General features: G+C 38.1%; 2 protein-coding genes across 3 annotated transcripts; one reads left to right on the top strand and one right to left on the bottom strand.

Moving 5' to 3' along the window:
* Positions 1–14,839: 14,839 nt before the first annotated feature.
* LOC114362459 (general vesicular transport factor p115-like) lies at positions 14,840–16,424 on the top strand. The gene is made up of 2 exons (XM_028317888.1): positions 14,840–15,184; positions 16,243–16,424. The coding sequence occupies exons 1-2, from the start codon at positions 14,855–14,857 to the stop codon at positions 16,324–16,326; spliced, it is 414 nt and encodes a 137-aa protein (XP_028173689.1). The 5' UTR covers positions 14,840–14,854; the 3' UTR covers positions 16,327–16,424.
* A 1,374-nt stretch (positions 16,425–17,798) lies between these two features.
* Vti1a (Vesicle transport through interaction with t-SNAREs 1a) lies at positions 17,799–21,080 on the bottom strand. Of its 2 annotated transcripts, XM_028317887.1 has the most exons (6): positions 20,878–21,080; positions 20,688–20,746; positions 20,428–20,551; positions 19,552–19,763; positions 19,018–19,184; positions 17,799–18,834 (listed from the first exon to the last, which is right to left on the bottom strand). In XM_028317887.1, exons 1-5 carry the CDS (start codon positions 20,969–20,971, stop codon positions 19,035–19,037), a joined length of 639 nt encoding a protein of 212 aa, XP_028173688.1. In that variant the 5' UTR covers positions 20,972–21,080; the 3' UTR covers positions 17,799–18,834; positions 19,018–19,034. The 2 variants fall into 2 exon arrangements, with proteins under 2 accessions (XP_028173688.1, XP_028173687.1); XM_028317886.1 differs by having other exon boundaries at positions 17,799–19,184.
* Positions 21,081–21,117: the final 37 nt, after the last annotated feature.

Here is a 21,117-nt window from a genome sequence, read left to right as displayed (position 1 = left end):
CCAACTTAAAAGCATCTATTACACGTATTCATCATCATCATCATTTCAGCCATAGAACGTCCACTGCTGAATATAGGCCTTCCCCAAACACGTATTCTAATTTTAATAATTCACCAGAATTCTAAACTTGAATCGATTAATCCGAAATCACCCTTTTTCAATCTGCCAAACTAGTGAAGCCTCTGTCCGTTTTGAAAGTATACATAACGCATCCTTCCCAGAAACCCTACGGACCAATTATGCTGGGAATATGCGGAGGTTCAAAGTAAACCTCGAATCGCTATAGATTATTCAAGAATAATGTTTATGGAGCTACCGATACTGAATTATGATAATTGATTATAAGTCAAGTTATTATTTCAGCATTAGGGTAACGACCCCAAAGGGTATTTGAGGTATTTACCTCACAGGGAATAGGAACTAATTGTCTTATATTTTATTCAAGTTAAGAAGATAGGGGAAAACCAATGAAATTGACGTGGTCGGTTTTCTTTCTGAGAAGAATAAATTGTGTATTGATTTTCTTTATTTAGGGATACTGAATACTAAAGCTGCAAAGATATTTGTTTTATTTTTACATTGTTTGCTTGTTAAGTTACTCGCCAAAATTGATGTAGTGATTTAGATGAATTTTGCTATAGAGGCCTTAGGACCTTTTTTCAAGGTCCAGTTACACCATGCGTCTACATATTTGTCATATTGGAAACGGTTAGAAGGTTATATTAAAATAAATAAATAATAAAACGAAATATATGCAAGGTGATTATATTAAAATAAATAAATAATAAAACGACATATATGCAAGGTGATTGGTATACGATCGAATAGAGACCCAGGCATACCTATACCAGCTTCTAACATACAGTGTGAGTCTTCATAAAGTGCAAATCTAAGATTTAAAAAATCCTTTTTTTTGGGTTCTAGACTCACCCATTTTCACATGTGTACTTTATGAAGACTCACACTGTATAAATGCCTCATTAATAAGCTGTTAATTTATCAAAACGTACTAACACGACAATTCAGTAACATGTCATTCAATCCTTATTAAAAGGGTACACCTAATTATTAGGGAATGAACACTACCCAGTTCCAGCATCCAGAGAATTGCTGCGACCAATCTTATTAGCCTCAATAAAGTCCCAACTTGTTTAGACATGGTCCAGTTGTGATGAACAAGGGCACTGTCTTTTTTCTATTGCTTTGATGTCGTAATTAATTATTGGATGTACTATGTGTAAATAAATGTTCGTAGCAAAATCGCTCCTACTCCAACTGCAATAAAGTGCTATTATGTTAGCTTGATGTGTTGATATCCGTATTTAAACAAGATGATTCCGTAACGGGGTAACTTTAATGTAACGTTCGACACACTTCGTTATTATTTGACTTGTCTATTGTAATAAGTGAAGTAGGACAAAGTGCGACTCTAGTGAACTGATTTCGAAAAGGAATGTCAAGTTATCTACATAAACATTCGAAAGTAGAGTGTGTAGAGTTACGTAAAATGAGAGAACTAAGCCTATTCTATGTACCTACTAAAGGTAAATCATTTTCAGATGATGATCACTCAATACAGACTGCTCAAAGAGGTTTTTCACCAAATTATGTCCTTTTTCGCTGCATTTCTCGCTCGTTATGAACAAAGCCCTGTTTATTTATTCTGTGCCGTTACTAAAAAATAACGCTGAACCAAATTCGAACCTCGTCCTCATCATTATTCAAGCGAAGTTTATCCTTAACGAAAGAAGGTAGTGAATTTGCAAAATACGAGTAGTATGAAAAACAAAGAGAGGTACAAAATTTTTAGTACACTTCTGTCCCACACTTCTGGATTTTAGAGTAACAAACTATTGCACTGTTAAGTAAATGAAATTAATGTCCAATAGCCCACCAAAATGATAATCATAATATCATGAAAGCCTAAAAATATTTACTAACCATTGCCTACCAACAAATGATATCATCAATTTAACTCTTAATAGGTAATGATAGTTAGTTACATACCGAATATACGCTCACCCGAATGGCTCTACTAAAAAAGTGAGGTCAATCATAAAGAAAAGTAGTTTTTCTATGGAAAGATTAAGTGATACGCTATACAAGGTGGATTTTTTAATGCCAGTAATAATTCCACTCTTAATGCTGTAGATAGAAAATTGTACTTGAAGAAAACATTCCTTTATTTTTGAAAAGCAAGAAAACTTCATTACAAAATTTCATCCTTTATATTAATCCAAAAATGTTACTGTTACTTTCTGTGACAAAGTGAAAAGCTTTATTCGTGTTCTTTCAAAAAACTCTTTTCTTTCTGTTTCTTTCTTGTTCTGAATCCGTACCTACACTTAAAAACTCACCCTGTATACATAGAAAATGTGATGAAAGATGCACATAAAGCGCTGCGCTGTCAAACAGCGCTACCTGGATATAGTATTCTGACGGCATTCGATACCGCCTATTGGATTTAGCCTTTTGAACGGTTATTTATAGACTTGACGTCTCTCAGCCGAAGATATGGCGGGAATCGACTGCTCTCTCAACTTTTAAAATAGGTTAGCAAGCTCTTAATACGTTAATAGATTGTGGGTTTGGATTTTTTATAATGTAAGATGACGTTGCACTTTCAAAGCATTCTACTTTAGGATTATGATACGACCCCGTGTCATCATCGTATAGAAGACATTGAAAATAATTTCATACGTTACTTCCTTCTTATTTAATAGTACCTACCTATATTATTATGTCAGCGACTAGTTTGTTTACGCACCTCATTTCTGATTCAATCTCGTAAAGAAACACCGAGCATAGCCCTCTCCATAGCACACTGTGCAACTTAGAGATTTTGTATAAGGCCTATAGTGAGAGGCCACGTTTTTGAACCATAAGTCATCACTGGTAACACACATTGGTTGTGGTTCTGGAAGAAGTTCTGGAATGGAGGCGTCCAACAAGGTGGACCGACGACATCATAAAGGTAGCAGGCATCAACCGGATTTATAAATTTATTATAACCAGGTTTTTAAAATAGAGATAAAAAGGGGAAACGCGGTAGTTTTTCTTCTAAAGACCGAATTTCAGTCGGGTGATACCACGGCAAAATAGCTAATTTCTGAATATATTTAACCCACATTAAAAACCGATAGAATCCATTTTGCACATACCTACACAAAAGGACTTAATGAACTTTTCCTAACTAGGTAGTGTATTGGATATATCGGCAATTTCATCAGGAGCTGGGATTGCTCTGACAGGAATTTTTAGCCCGCCTAGTTAGCTATAACAGACATAGAACATTATGGTGGATAGACACCGCACTATTTACCAAGATTAATTAGTATTCTAATCGACAATCTACAAGATCACAGGAGAAACAAGTGGATCATCACAAGAGAAACAAGTGGATTAGAGCAAAGACGGGGGTCAGTAACGTGGTGGTAGAGATTGAGAGCCGTAAATGGAGATAGGCAGGACACATTGCACGGATGAACCACGATCGCTAGGCAAGATCGCAATAACACCTGCGGCGCAGTAAGAACGTCTAAAAGATGGACAGATGACGTATGGCAACAAAACTGGATGCATGCAAGTGGCCGGGGACAGAAATCAATGGAAGCCTACGTTCGAAGCCTTATGTTTCTTTTTTGTGTTTGGTCCCTGTAGATAGATTCTAATGCGCTAAGTGGTCTATATGAACAGAATAGGGCCGGCGTCCGTTACGCCAGTGAATAAATTGCAAGTTATTTTCCGCTCCGTCGCGGTCCGTATTGACGTTGACACTTAACGGCACATAAATCTGCCGAAGAAATAATTAAACAAAATTGCCGTATAGACAGTTTTGCGATGTGACTTTGGGCCCAGTTTGGGTAGGGGACGGCGAAGTTCACCGTTTTAGAAACTTTACGCCTAGTGCTCAAGATTTGACTATATTTTCTGCTCTACATTTTCAGCTACATGAAATGTATGCTTAAAAAGATTTTCATTTAAATATTTGATCACTCGTAAGTATTGTCATTTCTCTGTAAGTATATGTATATGATAAATAACGAATAAATAGTTAAAGGTGTCGTTTTCATCATAGCTATAAAATGGTTATGATCCTTCGAAATTTTGTTTGCACTATTTATCTTATCTGCTGAACGACTTGTGCTGGAGAAGTTTGAAGACACAAGAGCGAAGATCAGGTCAAAACCACACTCAATCAGAGTAAATACAAATGAGTAGGTCATCTTCATAGAAACGCACCGAGCGCCGAGCGCGGTTTGTATGTGAGCGCGCGCCAATACGTATGCGGCGCGCACGCACACACTGACAAAATTTAGCTTGGATTAGCGGTGAGGTGCACATACAAACCACGCTCGGGCGTTTCTATGAAGATGACCTACTCATTTGTATTTACTCTGACTCAATGGTCCACTCCACGAGTGTACAAGAAAGGCTGCAATGCGGGAGGAATGGCGACGGATTGTGAAGCTTGCCACAGGACCAGGTGTGGCGACCACGATCACTCTGCCAAGAGTGTAGCGACAAAGAAGAAGAAGATATTCATTGAAGCATTTTTAATTTATATCTCTATTTAGTCAAAGCAATAGACTATTTGACACCATTCCCCAATGATTCGATATCACAACTTTTTGAAATTGACACTTCATTCTGGTCTTAAAAACTTAATTAAATTTAAACTATCTGTAAATTAATGTTTTTTGTTACATTGTAATTGAAAAAAGTTGAGTTGACAAAATAGTGACGTCACTTGCTTGTATTACAATACAAAATCTACGGGAGAGTATCGTTTTGACAGTTTTAAAAAGTGCGTCACTTGATTTTGGTGGTTTTAATGAGAAAGTAACGCAGAGCCAATAACCAACAAAGCAGTAAACAACTCCAGTTAATATAAAACTAAACACAAACTACAGAAAATTTACATAAACACAAATACGCTTGTAAAACTCTACAAAGTTGGCGCATTCATTTCTTAAGATTTAAATACAAACTTAGACTTGCAAAAGTTGGGAACTCTTTTTATCTCATTGACTTCTTTCTTAGAGTAGTTGAAAACACTTCTTAAGGCGCTTAATTAAAGGGCCAATATTGAAAATAAATAACTTTCTTGTTGCTTGATTTTTAAATGGAAATTATCCTACTAATCCTATCGTACCAATATCACGAAATAATTGTGAAAGCATGTGAGGATTGTAGTTTGTAAAATCTTAACGGATTTTGATGAAACTTTTCTGTGGTATTGTTTGTACATTAGAATAACATTAATCTAACCCCCTTAATAATAAAAAGTAGGATGAACTCTGGATTAAAGTGTAATTTCCATACTAGATGACAACTTAAGCCAGAGTTCAACTAGGGTGTAACTTTTATTAATAAGGCCCTATTATTACAAAGAGGGAAGATTTAATTGTTTGTATTGAATAGGCTCCGTAACTAATTCTGTCACCATTAGAATACTACATTATTCCTAATAAACATACGCGGTACGAACTCTGCCGGGTTACCTAGTAATAAATAAACCCAGTTACTAAATAGGTACACAGTTATTTATACGTTAATACAATTTCATTGTAGACATTCTGGAATAAACACTCAGCGAAAACTCTTACTTCTTCCCACTTCCCACTAAAGCACGATAAATTTCGCGCCGCCTGCAAGTGGCTATTTCACAGAACTCTACTGGTTTCCAGTCAATGCCATTGAATGTAAGTTGCCGTGAATGGAAGCCATGGAAATGTATGAATATAGTTCATTTATACACACTAGCGGCCGCCCGCGACTTCGTACGGCTGGATCCCGTTTTACTACCCCGTTAGGGGCGGAGTTTTGTAAAATCCGTTATTAGTGAGCACCTACATTCTAAAAGGAACCCCTATGCAAAATTTGAGTTTTCACTTGTAGTTTCTGAGATTTCGTGATGAGTCAGTCAGTCAGAGTCAGATTTGAAGTTAATGCAATTGTTTAAGGGAGACTGGGGTGAGTTATAACAGAGGAGAGTAGCGACAGGGTCGATTTTTTGGAACTTTTTAACTATTCGTACTAGTAAGCTCGTAACAGTCCCCGATTTTTAATTCAAACTAGCTGACCCGGCGAACTTTGTTCCGCCTTAATGGCAATAAATAAGCATACTTTTTTTTTAATTTCGCACGGGATAAAAAGTATCCTATGTCCTTCTCCTGGCTCTAAACTACCTCCCTGACAATTTTCAGCTAAATCGGTTCAGCCGTTCTTGAGTTATAAGCGAAGTAACTAACACGACTTTCTTTTATATATGTTATAGTCAAACCTCGAAGTTCCGGCACTCCTAGGTTTGACTAGTCAATTCTCAGGTCTGACTAAAAGTGTTAGTCAAAGCCCAAACATTTCGGCCTTTGACTAAAGAATGTTAGTCAAACCTAGGTGTAACTAATTTGGTTAGGCAAACGTCGAAACTCAATTTAATGAAATCGGGGTTTGACTAGTCAAACCTCAATATTAAGAATTAGAATGTCTTACCTTGTTAGATTAGGTGTAATAAAACGATTTTTACTTTTGCCTTTGAATTGGGGCGCCGCTTATCCTACTTTAATATTATAAATGCAAAAGTTTGGATGTCCGGATGTCTGGATGGATGTTTGTTACTCTTTCACGCAAAAACTACTGAACGGATTTTAATGGAACTTTACAGTACCTANTTACGCGGATACGGTCATGGGCGAGTGTATTTTCGGATATACGAGGAAACTTATTCAGCGCGTCCAGAACTCATGTGCTAGATTCTGTTTTCACGTTCCGCCAAGGGCTCACATCACCCCATTTCTTAACCAAGGAAACCTATTGAACATGACGTCTAGGCGCTCACTTCACTTTGCATGTATGTTATTTGGTATTGTACAAAGGAAATCGCCGCCCTACTTGTATGAAAAGCTTTCATTTTCTCAACGTAGAATCAGACTTGCTTCTCGGATGGTTTGTCCCAGTCACAGCAGTGCGGCATTTCGTGGCAGTTTTCGTTATTCTGCCACGAAGTGCTGGAACAATATACCACCACCTATAAGGTGTTGTCCTAGTATCGGATCTTTTCGTGTTAGATTTAAGGGTTACTTGCTAAATTTACAAAAGGAATCTTAAATTATTAAAAAAAAAAAAGAAAAAAGGTATTTAGTTCAGTATATCATATTATCACCATTATTATTTTTTCTGGGACCTACCATTTATTATTATTATTCTTACGCATGAATATTTTGATTATTTTTTCGCTTGGTGTGCGGACGAAGGTGCATCGTGTTNTTTTAAAATGATTTTTTTGGAGTACCTTATACAATAATAAAACATGTTATGTAGTCAAAAATGTTAATTTTAAAAAATCTGAAATCCGGCCTGAAAGGGATATAGGGCTAAAAGTGCTACAGACATAATCATATTATGTGTAGGTAATAGACAAGGCAAATAAGAAACGAACAAAATTACTAATTAATAACAATGTCACATATGTGTCGTTTTTGTGTTGTGTTTACTGACTATAAGGTGGGTGTACATAGTATTGTTAACTGTCTGTTTGCTAAATCATGTGAAGAGAACAAACAATAAGTAGGTATAACTTTTTGAATCAGAAATAAAAATCATTGGACAATTTTTACACTGCATTTATGTAGTCCCAAATTAAGCAAAGGATATAAACTATGGTTACTATGGTTAGGTACCAAACAAAGGATATAAACATACATAAATACTTTTTTTAAATGCATTATTACTTAAAAAAAACACCCAAAAATATGTAGTAAATAAATTATACTTACAGGAAATGTTTATTACAATTTAATTATGATATATACCAGTAAAACAAAGGAAACATAAATAAACATACAACTAAAAGAAGAAAAGCTAACTTACAGGTATTTTTGTGATTTTTTGATAAAGCACTTCCAGTGGCGTGTTGTACATTGTACACATACGAGTATCACGTGCCAGGCATATTCTACATAAGAGACCAGCCATTCTGTACGGCTTTTGGAGAAATATCACAAATAAATCATTATTATTTATTTCACACAAATTAGCAATTTGTTTACTTTTTTTTGTTGTGACTTTACTTTTTTTAAATTTTCGTAAAGACTTGGACTAAACCTTTTTGCCAGTTTTTTTTTACAGTTTTCCCCATAAGATGATAAGACCCGGTTTCCACCAAAGCGGAGCGTAGCAAACTGGATCGAAGCAGAGCGAAGAAGTGTTGGCCTTAGATCAACAATACCAACTAGATAATATCAGAAAGTGAGTTTTTTTATTGTAATTATGCTCTTTTTCCTCTGGCATCAATTTAATTTAATAAAAGTCTTTAAAATTCACAGTCATGTGAGTTGGCGTTAGTTAAAAATAAGAAGTAACTTTTCAAGTGCGCTCTTATTTCCCCAGACATATTTTTTGCGCTGACGATATCTGGTTGGAATTGTTGATCAAAGTACCGGATCGCACCCTCAATTTTTTTTACAAATTTTAACAGCGGCGGCTGCGCGGCACGGTTCGGCGTCGGAGCTGTATTAAACTTACAGGAGAAGTGGAAATAATGAAATCTGATTGGTTATTCAAAACACTCCTCCGCTCTGCTCTGCTCCGCTTTAGTGGAAACCAGGCCTAACGCTGTATGAAAACTATAGTCGTACGTGCGGCAAGGCTGTTATGTGACTCACTCAAAAAGTTAATATACCTACCTTAAGAAAGTTAAGAAAGAATGTTTAACCTTATGGGCCCACTGCAGCGCTTCTTCACGCTTCTAAGGCCTGGTTTCCATCAAAGCGGAGTAGAGGTTTAAAATGATACAAGCTTTTTAGTTCAGTAAACTTTATTAAGGCGTTAGGTTACTTAAATGTTATTTGTATCATGTACCTAGACAGGGACAAAATTTAAACACAATAACAATTAGAAAACAAAAATATTTTTCTCTTACAATAAACAAAACAAATTAAAGTGGTAGAATTAATTACAAAAAAAAAATATACATTTAATATTAATAGGGCGAGGGACGCTTTCAGGAAGGAGATCGAATAAAGAGGAACCTACTTTTGGGCAGTTAAAGAAAATGTGATTAGTTGTGCCTTCGTCTAAGCCACATTCGCATAAGGAACTATCCTTTATGTGCATCTTCGCAAGGTGAACCGGGGTACACGCATGACCAATTCGCAACCGACATATAATTGAAACAGAGCTTTTTGGTAAATATTTGTGTTTGAAAAACCAGGGTCTAGGGGGGATATCTTTCTGAATATCGGCATAATATTTACCGACCATCCTTTTTGAATTGTCCCAGTGAGTTCTCCACGATTTATAAAGATGGGTTAGAGAGAGGGATGCCGCATCGTGAGAGAAAAGTGAGTAATGCTCTAGAGAGCCAGAGGATATGGCTTGTTTTGCGCATGAGTCAACAGATTCGTTTCCTGGGATTCCTCTGTGACTAGGGATCCAAGCCAAAATAATATTTATACCCTTCGAATGACAATCAAAAAGAGCTTCTCTTATTTTTAGGATGGTGGGAAATTTAACTTTAGACTTGAAGGGGTTAGCCAGAATCGATTGGAGGCAACTTAGGGAGTCCGAGAAAATTATAACGTTATTTAATGAATGAGATTTAGCATATAGGATAGCCTCTAAAATTGCAACTGCTTCACCGGTAAAAACCGATGTCACTGGAGGGCATTTATAACTAAGGGCGATTTTGTACGCAGGTATCCAAACTGCTGCGCCGACACAGCCGTCATCAGCGAGCTTGGACGCATCTGTGTACATCGGGAGCCAACCTTGCCAGTGTTCGGATAAAATAATTCTGAATTCTTGGGGCGCTGTGGGGGAGTCTTTAGAAATACCGAAATTTAGAATAACAGGCGGTGGAAACAGTAATGATTCAAAGCTGTTGGAGAAGAGAGGGAAAACAGGAGTTTTTGTAATAGGGCATGGAAGGCGACTAAATTTTTGGAAGCTTAACAAAATGCAGGGTGTTTTTTGAAGAGAAGAAGATGCAATGTTGGAAGACGAGAGAAGCTCAAGTTTTTTTAAAAGTGGATGAGAGGCATTCTGAGCAACCTTAACAAAGAAGCGGTCGCTGAGGTATTGCCTACGTAAATAGAGGGGAGGATCAACGCACTCTACTTGCAACGCGTTTATAGGCGAAGATTTCATTGCTCCCAAAATTATACGTAAGCATTTGGACTGTGTTTTGGATAATTTATCAAGGGCTGCTTTGTTACATGGGTCCAGAAGAAAAGACGCGTAATCAAAATGGCTGCGCACAATGGCGTTATAAAGCAGCTTTTGGGAGTAAGGGTGAGCCCCCCACCAAGTGCCAGAAAGGGCGCGCATTACATTAATACCATTTTCCGCCTTTTTAAGGATGGAGTTAAAATGAGAGACGCCTGACAACCTAGAGTCTAGTGTCAGACCCAAAAATTTAACCTGGTTAGAGCAGGGAATAAGATCACCGTCTATAAATACATCTATGTTCGGGATGTGTCGTTTTCGAGTAAAAGTAACGCAACAGCATTTCGGAACAGAGATGGAGAGGCCGTGAGAGAGCATCCAGTCACCGAGATAGCTTAGAGCGGAATTAAGGCGAGTGGTGGCCTCGTCTATCGATTTAGATGAGATGTAAAGAGCAATATCATCGGCGTACTGAAGGATGTTGCAGAAGGAATCGACAGCTTGGTCAAGGTCGTAGGTATATATGCTGTAAAGGAGTGGACTGAGAACGGATCCTTGAGGTAGGCCTTTCCAGAGAAGCCGGGGAGGGGATGTGATGTTTTGACATTTAATTGAGACAGTTCTTGCCATTAACGAGTTACTGATGAAACGAACCAACTTCTCCGAGCCACTCAGATGTAGCAGTTTTTGCCTGAGTACTGGAAGTAAGACGTTATCGTAAGCGGAAGATATGTCCAAAAAAACACCCACTAAATACTCCTTATTCTTGAAAGCCAGTCTGATGTCAGTGGTTAGAATGCTAAGACTGTCCAGAGTGCTCAGACCTTTACGAAAACCGAATTGGGATTTTGCTAGGATACCGTGAGATTCCATGAACCATTCCAGGCGGTTTCTAATCATATGCTCCATAACTTTTAGTAAGGCAGAGGATAAGGCTATAGGGCGATATGAGCTATGTTCTAAAGGATCCTTCCCTGGCTTCGGTATAGGAATTACAATTTGTTCCTTCCAAGAGTCAGGGACGGTTCCTTGGTCAAAAAAGTTGTTGATTAATTGAAGAAAGAAGGATTTCGCTCTAGGAGGAGAATTAACTAAAAATGAATATGGCAATCCATCGGCTCCGGGAGATGAATCAGTTAGCCCAGTTAGGACACAAAGGAGTTCGTTAGCAGAGAAGGGGGAATCTAAATTACCAGTTGGGGGAATTGGTATAAAGGAACTGGACGGGAGGCAGTCCATAGAGGGGACAAAAGGAGGGGCTAATTTATCAGCAAATTCATCCAACCAGATTGAGGGGTCGTTTGAGGGAGTATTGGATGCTGCAAGGGATTGGCGGTACCTTCTTATCTGCTTCCATACCACAGAAGAGGGTGTCCTGGGAGACATGGTCTCGCAAAAACGGATCCATCCTAATTTTTTCTTTTGTGATAACAACTTTCTTGTCTGGGCTGCTGTCTGCTGATAGAGCAGAAAGTTATCCATTGTCATAGACCTATTATAACGTTTTTCCACCTCCTTGCGTTTCCTAACAATAGCTGAACATTCCGCATCCCACCATGGGGGGGAGGTCTTATGTGTAAGTTTCTTTTGGGGGAAATGTTCATCTGCAGACGTCCGGAGGATGTTTGTAAAGTGTTCATACACTGGGATCGAATTTAAAGGGGAAATTGTAGGGAGAGAGTCTAATTTATTATTTACTGATATGGAAAAGGCTGACCAATCGGCGTTATTTAATTTATATCTTAGTAGAGGAGGGGGTTGGACGGTTGGGGATGATTTATTAGGAATAGTTATCAAAATGGGGTAATGGTCACTGCCAAAAGTACTTTTTAGAACATTCCATGAAAGAAGTGACGTAAGGTTAGGAGAGCAAAAAGACACATCCACGGCGGTAGCTGGGTTTTGAGAAGGGTGGCATCTTCTAGTAGGGCTGCCGTTGTTTAGGATGCATAGATTTAGATCGTCTAAGAGGTCTAAGAGTAAAGATCCTGGAGAATCAGTGTGGTAGGAGCCCCATGCAGTATTATGGGCATTAAGATCGCCTAGGATAAGGACAGGAGGAGGAAGAGCCAAAATGGCTGAACGCAGTTCATTAAGGGAGGATGAGTTAGGACGGGGAATATATACGGATAGGATGGAAAGGCCGAAAATTCGCACAGCCACGACATTAATGTCCTGGCTATGCGAGGGGAGAGGGAGTTGGGAATAGGAGAGGGAGCGCTTTACAAGAAAGGCGCTTCCTGCGTATCCATCGTTTCTATCGTCCCGGAGACACGAAAAGCCAGATACACGGAAGTGTGATTCCGGCACTAACCAGGTCTCCGAGACGGCTAGGAACGACGGAGAATATTTGTTAATTAAGTAGGAAAGTTCATGTTTTTTTCTTCTAATGCTCTGACAGTTCCACTGAACCGCCTGAATTGCCATTGTAATTAGATATTTGAGAGATTTGGGAAAGTTTTTGAGCAACGTTGGACGGTATACTGTCTTTGTGTTGGGTGACAACACGGAGGATGAGGGTTAGGACAAGATCTAGAAGGTTCATGTCATCTGACGAGGACGATGGAGGATTGTCGGTAAGGGCGCAACCATTTGGAAGACTAGAAGCACAATTGCCAATAATGGCCTGGTGTGCCTGCCTGTCGTAGCCTTTTCCTAACGGCGCGTGTGAGCGGGGGGTGCGAGGTATGGATTTCTTGTAGGAGAGAGGTAGGTGGGATGTTTGTGAATGGAGTGGTTGGGATGGAGAGGGTAGAGGTTGTGAGGATGGGGACCTTGTGATGTCAGCATAAGACCTACGAGTTGCTGGGTACATGGCCGAAGCCTCAGCGTAGGAGATGTTGTCTTGTGACATAGCTATTTTTATTGCTTTCTGTCTGGAGTGCTCTGGACAGGATTTGTTAAGAGCGAAGTGGGGTCCTGTGCAGTGAATGCATGTGGCCTTTTCTTCAGTAACATCACAGTTATCCGCTGAGTGGGGTTGCGTGCAACGAAAACATCTTGCCTTCGACCTGCACTGAGCTTTGACATGGCCAAAGCGGCAGCAGTTTAGGCACTGAATAGTAGGAAGCTGATAAGTCTCAACAGGGATTGAGTTATGGAAGAGAAAAACTCGTTTTGGCAAGACCTGTCCTTTAAACGTCACAACCACCGATTGAGTGGGGACCCAGGACGCCTGTCCGTCTGTGGTCACTTTCCTGTTTAGACGACGAGCTTTTAGCAGGATGCCACAACCATCAGGGATTGTCAATGACTCCGCGAGTTCTTCCATTGGAAGATCTGAGGGGATTTGTTTAATGAGACCCATACGGGTCACGTTGTACGTCGGGATTGTTGCTGAGTATTTGCAAAGGGATAGAATCTCACTACTCAAAAATTTGTTGGCAGAACTGGCAGAGGTGAACTCAACAGAGATTCTGTTTCTCCCTATTTTCTTGATACCATCATTAATCACGTCCTTAATTTTGTTATTGACCAAGAATTTTCCGAACCTAATTGGCTGGATGAAAGTTGGAGCATTAGGCTCGGATTCAATGCGCGATACGTGGACAATAAAAGGGCCTTTGTCAAGGTCACTGTAGACTTTTGGTGCGATAACAAGAGATGGGTGCGTGTACACCGGTTGGCTGCTTGGAGATGACATTGCAGCAGAAGGGTTATTGGATCTCTTTGCGGGTTCAGAAGGAACCTCCGAATCCAGGCGGCGTTTTGTAGCGGCTTGGGAAAACAGCGGTTGAGAGATGTCCATTGTACAGGAGGCCGGGTCCGGAGGATCCGGGGGATCGGGAGGAGTTAATTCCATTCTACTTACGGTTTTACCAGATAAATCCGTCACCTGTTATTATTAATTAAAATAACTAAGCTTAAAATTGATTTTTTTTTAAATAAACTACGTTAGAATTTGATTTTTCCACTTAGACACCTGAAACACGTGTTGCCACTGACACATGCGGCGAGCGACCTTTTATATTTTCAATTATTTATGCAAACAATCAAGACGCCATCGCGCCATGCGCCATGTTCAAGTTAAGAAAGAGAAAGCGATCTTGTTTTGACGTTAGAGCGATAAGGATGCGTGCGCTGCGGACATAGATTAGTTAGTGCAGAATCGTTAAAACTATAGCTATCTCTTTCATTTGCGTGCTATTTCGTATCTTTTGTTTCACTTATCAGTTACATTTGTCAATGTGTGCAATTTCGAATAGCTCGGTAATTTCTATGAACGTAACATATCTATAGTTCTGTAATATCATTGTAAGGTTCAAAATGTCAAACCTATCAAGCTCTCCCTCCCCAGAATAAATGCCCCTCTTAATCGTCGTAAACCGTGAGAAGGCAGCGGGGAATGAGGCGCAAGGGGGGCCGCCCGCTCTAGTCCACCCGACGTTTCTCCAAATCAATATAAAAATGAGTCGCTCGATCCATTTCCACGGAAGCTGAACGGAAAGGAGATATGGAAATAACGAAATTTGATTGGTTATCCAAAACACAACACCTCTGGTCTCCGCTTATCTCCGCCTTGGTGTAACCGGGCCTAAGGTTTGGGAGGGGCACGGCTGAGTGTTTTATGACGTCAGCTAAACTTCAGATGTGTTTCAGACTTGTAAACTCTCTCACGTCATGTCATCCCTCTCGTGTTGCTCTCATACTTCAGGCACAGACTCAGTTATGCGCTAGATATGTAATAATGACAGCTAGACCTTACTTGGTTTATCTAATCACCACCCTCTCATTTCAGGACGCCCTAAACGACTCTCTAACGTCAAACTCCCATCTAAAAGACGAGAACACGCTGCTCAAAGCTCAAGTATCGGCCGCGCCTCTCAACCACCAAGCGCCGAGCCAAGACGACGCCAAGCTCAAGGAGTATGAGGCCAAGATGCAGAACTTGGCCGACGAAGTGGCCAGGTTAAATGGGGAACTGAACGCGTCGAGAGAAGCGCAGAAGACGTCCGCTGAAGAGCTGGAAAAGTTGAAGAAGGACCAGGAGGATCTGTTGGTGCTGTTAGTTGATCAGGTATGTGACCAGAAATTGTTGTCTTTAGTTATACTCTCAAAGGGGCCAGGGTGATTGTGACGTCACTATCATTATTAATTCGAAATAATAACTTTTTAAAAAAATAAAACCGACTTCAAATGCGTGAACACAAAAAAAAAACTAAAAATTAAAAATATTGCGTATAAAAAAGTTCATCCCCAATTTTCCACCCTTGGGGGTGAAATATTTTCTTCAAATTCGCATGAAACCACCCTTTTGATAATACCTATTCAACAAAAAATAATCGTTCAAATTGATTTATAATCGGTGGAGATATTGCGTATAAAAAAGTTCATCCCCAATTTTCCACCCTTGAGGGTTGTTTTTTCTATTATTAAATTTAAATGGGACCACCCTTGAGGTATTACCTATACGCCGAAAAAAGATTTGTTCAAATCGGTTCATAATTGGCGGAGTTATCGCGTAACAAACATAGAAAAAAAAAACATACGGGTCGAATTGAGAACCTCCTCCTTTTTTTTGAAGTCGGTTGAAAAAAAACAAGTATTTCACACTGGATGTGTTCTGCTGTCAGTGGTCAGGTTAGACGTGGACATTGTCGGTCTCTATTACATTTTGTATTGATGCGATCTGACCGTGGAACGTAGACTGCATTCACTTTGACTTGCCACAGACCGCGTCTAATGTGACAGACAGTGTTTAATGTCTACTTTCAATTATTTTTAGATTTTATGTGTTGTCCACATCCTTAATTAAATGTCCATCATTTAGACATAACATAGGCTTGCATTACTTTCACACAAATGTGTTTAAACCTTACATTATGGATAATAAAGGTCCCGGGTTCGATTTCCGGCCGGGCAGAAATTGAAATGATGAATTTTAATTAATGTGACGGGTCTGGGTGTTTTCTATGTATAATATGTATGTATTTACAAAAAAAAAGTATTTAAGATTGTTTATATCCGTTGTCTGGTACCCATAGTACAAGCTTTGCTTAGTTTGGGGTTAGCGGCGCAGTGTAAAATGTCCAAGGATATTTATTTATTTATAATTATCACCTTCTGTTATTCCAGGACGCGAAACTGAACGAGTACAAGATGCGATTGATGTCACTCGGCCAGCCAGTCGACGAGCCAACTGAAGAGAACCTCACGTAATCAACCCCGTACTGACTAGGTTCTATGTATAGCAGGTAAATGAGACGAAGTTAAACCGTAGGGAATAAGATAGGGCGTACCCAGCTTCTGGCCTATTGGAGGGCAAGTCATACCCAGCTTTTGGCCTAGAGGGGCAAATCCGATTTTTTTAGGTCATATCCGACTTTTTATCTTAGTTCTTTCTGTAGTAGGTCATACATTTTCTGCAAGATTTCCAGGAGAACGAGACATTACGACAAATACACAAGATGGGAAGAGACAGAATATATTGTCAACTCGACAGTCGTATCGACCTTTTGTATCGCTGCTAGTTGGCCGTACTTTAGATAACATTGTTGGTCTGAAGAACTACATCCTTAGCTACGAGGTACCAATCCAAATTTAGTAAAGATTGTTTTGAAATGTTGATCAGACCAAGTACAGTAGCTGGGACCTTCTGTGTTCAAGGCAAATTAACAAGTCACCGCGTAATCTCGCCGTCTTATTAATATTGATTTTAAATAGTGTAACCAACACATTTTATTATTCCATAAAATAAAATTGTAATTACTGCAAAAAAGATCCACGTTTTGAAGATGAAATCAATTTATTTTTATATTTCTTTTAATTGATTTGTTATTTTAGTTAATTATGTACAGGTTTCTTCGTCTTAAAGATTCGATTATACACCATTTTGTAAGGCAACTTGTGCTTATTATCTTAAATATCCAAGTTAAAAAGTATTTCTGAAGTAAGTATATTGAGTGAACTTAATTTATAATATTTGAAATTCGAAATAAATAAATAATTATTATGAATGTTACATGATACGTAAAAACATATTAAAACGATTGGATTTTATAAATAAGAATGTTTTCTATACACATTACCAGGTGCAATCGATTTAGTTTCTCTAGCTTTATGAGGATAGTGGTACAGTTTCAAATCATACTGTTGCCAAACGCCATACGTCGTTCATCGAGCTAGGTTAGGCGAAAGCGATAATATTATGGAAAAATATGAGTGCTTTTGTTGGTCGTTATGGCGGCAGTTTATGCAAAGTAGGTAATGCGACAGTTATCTAAATGATGGATAAAATGTGGATAGTTAAAATATCATGGTCATAGACATAGTAAATCTGATGATCAAGACTTTGGTAGGGCTCTACAAACCTTGTGTAGCTAGCAATCTAGGCTAGAACTTAGTTATGCTCTCAGCTGTGAATATGCCGTATTGTAAATTGTTGAGATAGACGTAATGTACGAATCATTGTGCCTTTCTTACATGATTTTGTATTGGAAATGGCACAGTCGTATACTGTTAATTTTATCTACTGATTGATATTGTATTTAAATGTATTATAAAGATGTAGAATTAATATATTATGTAATTTTCTTGCAAATTTTGTTTCATTTCTGATCTATGTGGAGTGTCGTGTCGTAATGGCCATTTTAAGTTTCAAGAAAATGAATAAAATGAATAAAACTCGTACATAAGCCACACCTTTTATTTGCCTTACATCAATATTGCACAGATGAGTAAATATTTGATCTACCTATCTACACTTAGTTACCTACATAACAGTCTCACAATAATCATAAAAAGCGTTAATGTACATTACGTTACGTACAGATCGTATAAAATACACGTTTTTACATTAGAAGAGTGCAGAAAACCGTTACTAATGAGGTTATACTTACAAGTTTATTACATATTTATTGATAGAATGAGTTATGTTAATAAATTAGCTATAATTTTTCATTTCATTATCAAGAATTTTTTAAGTGGTTTAAAATGAGCCTATCTACAATGCTGGAAGTATAAACATAATTTGATTGTCTTTTATAGTAGTTTTATATCATAGGTATGTTTTATATGAATATAAATAACTTAAACCTAATTTCTTATGAATATAGTGTAATTTTTAACATAATCTTATTAAATATAGTCAGGTACTAACATAACCAATAAGTGATTTTTATTAATGTAACAGTGTGTGAACATACAAACATAAATAAACTTAAATTATCACAACACATAGGAATTCTGAATAACGCGTAAAATATTTTTTTCTCATGATATGGTTTCTTAAAATTATTAAATGCCTTCTTTTTCTTACAATGAATAAACGAGCTTGGTCCTAAATTAAGAATACTGTCTTTTTTAGCCAATGTATGGAATATGAGACAATAATAATACAATGTGTCCAATAAGTATGTTTCTTGGAGATAGATCAATGTGAGATTTTTTTATGCATAACAGGGATGCTGCAGTGTAGAAAATTCCCATACAGTTGATGAAAGCAACAAACTATTTAGTGTTTTATGTGGTTTAATATTACAATGCCAACTTATGTGCATTTTCCATGAATATTATCCTCAATTAATAACTGGGACCAACTGATAGTGTAATTTGTAATGTATGCTGCTTGTTAATAATTATATGCAGCAGCTTACCAATGAACAAATAAGAATACACATGCCTCTTCACGGACACCTAACCAATAGATTATGCATATGGGTACCTCACTTTTCTTCCATTTAGTAATTAAGTAAGTGGGAGAGAGAATGACTGATAGTGTAATGTATGCTGCTTATTATTAATAATACGTGAATAATACAGCAGCTTACCAATAAACAAATAAGAATATACATTATACATGCCTCTTCACGGACTCCTAAACAATTACACATATTATGAGTACGCACTCACTTTTCTGGTCAAGCTGGCTAAGTGACGGTGAAGTATATGGCCAGGCAGCCGAGCCCGCCGAGCACGACGAACACGACGCTGAGCACGAAGCGGTCCTGCAGCGCGCGCATGACCATCGAGTTGAGGAGGCGCGACGAACGGTTCAGCTGCTCGTCTGTTTCACGGAGCTGGAAGAAAATTTCATGTTGGGTATAGGGATTTCTCATAACAGCTGCTAATATCTAGTGATTGATTCACGGAGCTGGAAGAAAAATTCATCACGTTAGAAGGATTTTTTATAACAGCTGCCAATATCTGGTGATTGAATACTGAACTAATATTATATGCCTGAGCTTGCAGGTATAACATTTTATGTGAGTACTTGGACATAATATCCATTTGTATTGGTATAATATTTTTCTGAATGTTTTATCTTTTTCCAACTAGACTGACTGATTTTATTCTTCTGTAGTCAGTGTGTGTATATGTTATATTTTTATTACTTATTTTACAGATTGTCCTATTCTATGTATCTTATTAAACAGATTGTCTTACCCTCCCACGAGATCGTTGTATCGTTTCTCTCTGTACACTCAAGTCTTGCAGTACAGCAGCGCCAATTTGTTCCGTCTCCAGCACCAGCCTGTATCCCTCAGTGATGGTCTTTCCCGTGCGCTCCACTCGCTCAGTGTTGTCCAGTAGCATGCGTTGTTGATCGGCTAAGCCGCTCCAGTCTTCATAGTCTTCTATCTCATTGTCTATGTTGTCTGTAAAAGTTTAAATTTCAATTTAATTCAATACCTTTAAGAAACAAGTAAAGCATGATAGAGATAAAGATATTTTTTATTTATCAGAACATGTGTGACAATATTGCAATACAGAAATATATTTTTGGTGTTAGTAGTGCGTACACTAGTCTAATAAATTATTTAACACTTGTCCTAATTTGTTAGATGATTATTTAGAGCAAAAGATCCATATAGAAATGTGTTCAACTCATCGCCAATTTCGACTTTAAAACTTCCTTAATCCGTAAACTTGTCAACGAATTTGCATTGACAACATTCTTGGCCTTGGGACTTGGCCAACGGAAGTGTCAAATTTTAATTCATGTTTGTTGAAGGCCGATTTGCTCCACTTAACTTTGACAAACATCAAAAATCTGTCAAACTCTATACAAAATACACTTATTATTGTTATAGTTTTATTTTATATGTATAAAAAGCTCATTGAAGAATTAATTAAATTATCACCAGACAACCTTCAAATTCCACTGTCCACCGTGTCTCTCTAAACACTCGACATTGGCAAAACCAGTGTGCTTCAAATTCGCACCATTGAAGCCATTAGAATAATAATTATTATTATTATAGTTACGGTCAAAGTTAGGTTGGTGCAGCTCAGCCTAAAAAATGTATAAAAATATCATACACTTGGCAGCGTGGCTGGCGACTACTGCTCGGTACTCGTCCTGCACTCGCAGCAGCTCCACGCGGTAGGCGCCCACGCGCGAGCCCGCCCCTGCACTGCGAGACTCCAGCTCCAACTGTTCTAACTACATCCACAAAATAAACAACAACATTTCTGTTAAAAAGGTTTCTAGTGATCCAATCAAGGATTATTATTGTAGTTAAACGAAACGAAGCACTAAAAATTATATAATTAGGTCATTTAAAGAAATAAGACCTTACCAAATCGTTGGCTTCTTCAAAATTCGATAGTATTTCTCTGGAAAGTTGATCTCGATTTTCTGCAATATAACATTTATTCAATATTTATTTTACTTAATATTCATTGGTATCACATTTCATAATATCGTTCTGAAACTTGTTGGAATATTTTAGAGTCGAGAAGAGAATCAAAATAATGTTTTACACTTGCCTTCATTGCACGATATCAGGCGACTGATTTTTGCAGTTATGTCAGCAGTAAGCACTGAATATTGTTGCTCGTAAGACTGTATTAGCGTGGCCATTGTAATAGCTTTCACGTTTACACACTATTTACACTGTAATCGATGGCATTTTCCCAAAAAACGATAAAAAGCAAACACTCTTGTTCTTCTACACGTCAGTCGGAAAAACCAGGAAAAACGAATGATGACATTGCGTTTTATTTGCT

The sequence above is a fragment of the Ostrinia furnacalis genome, unplaced genomic scaffold (genome assembly GCF_004193835.3).
Source record: "Ostrinia furnacalis isolate ACB-3 unplaced genomic scaffold, ASM419383v2 OfSCF6522, whole genome shotgun sequence".
NCBI classification, from domain to species: Eukaryota; Metazoa; Arthropoda; class Insecta; order Lepidoptera; family Crambidae; genus Ostrinia; species Ostrinia furnacalis.
The sequence above is the reverse complement of the archived record's forward strand: the minus strand, read 5'-3'. Positions and strand labels throughout refer to the sequence as shown.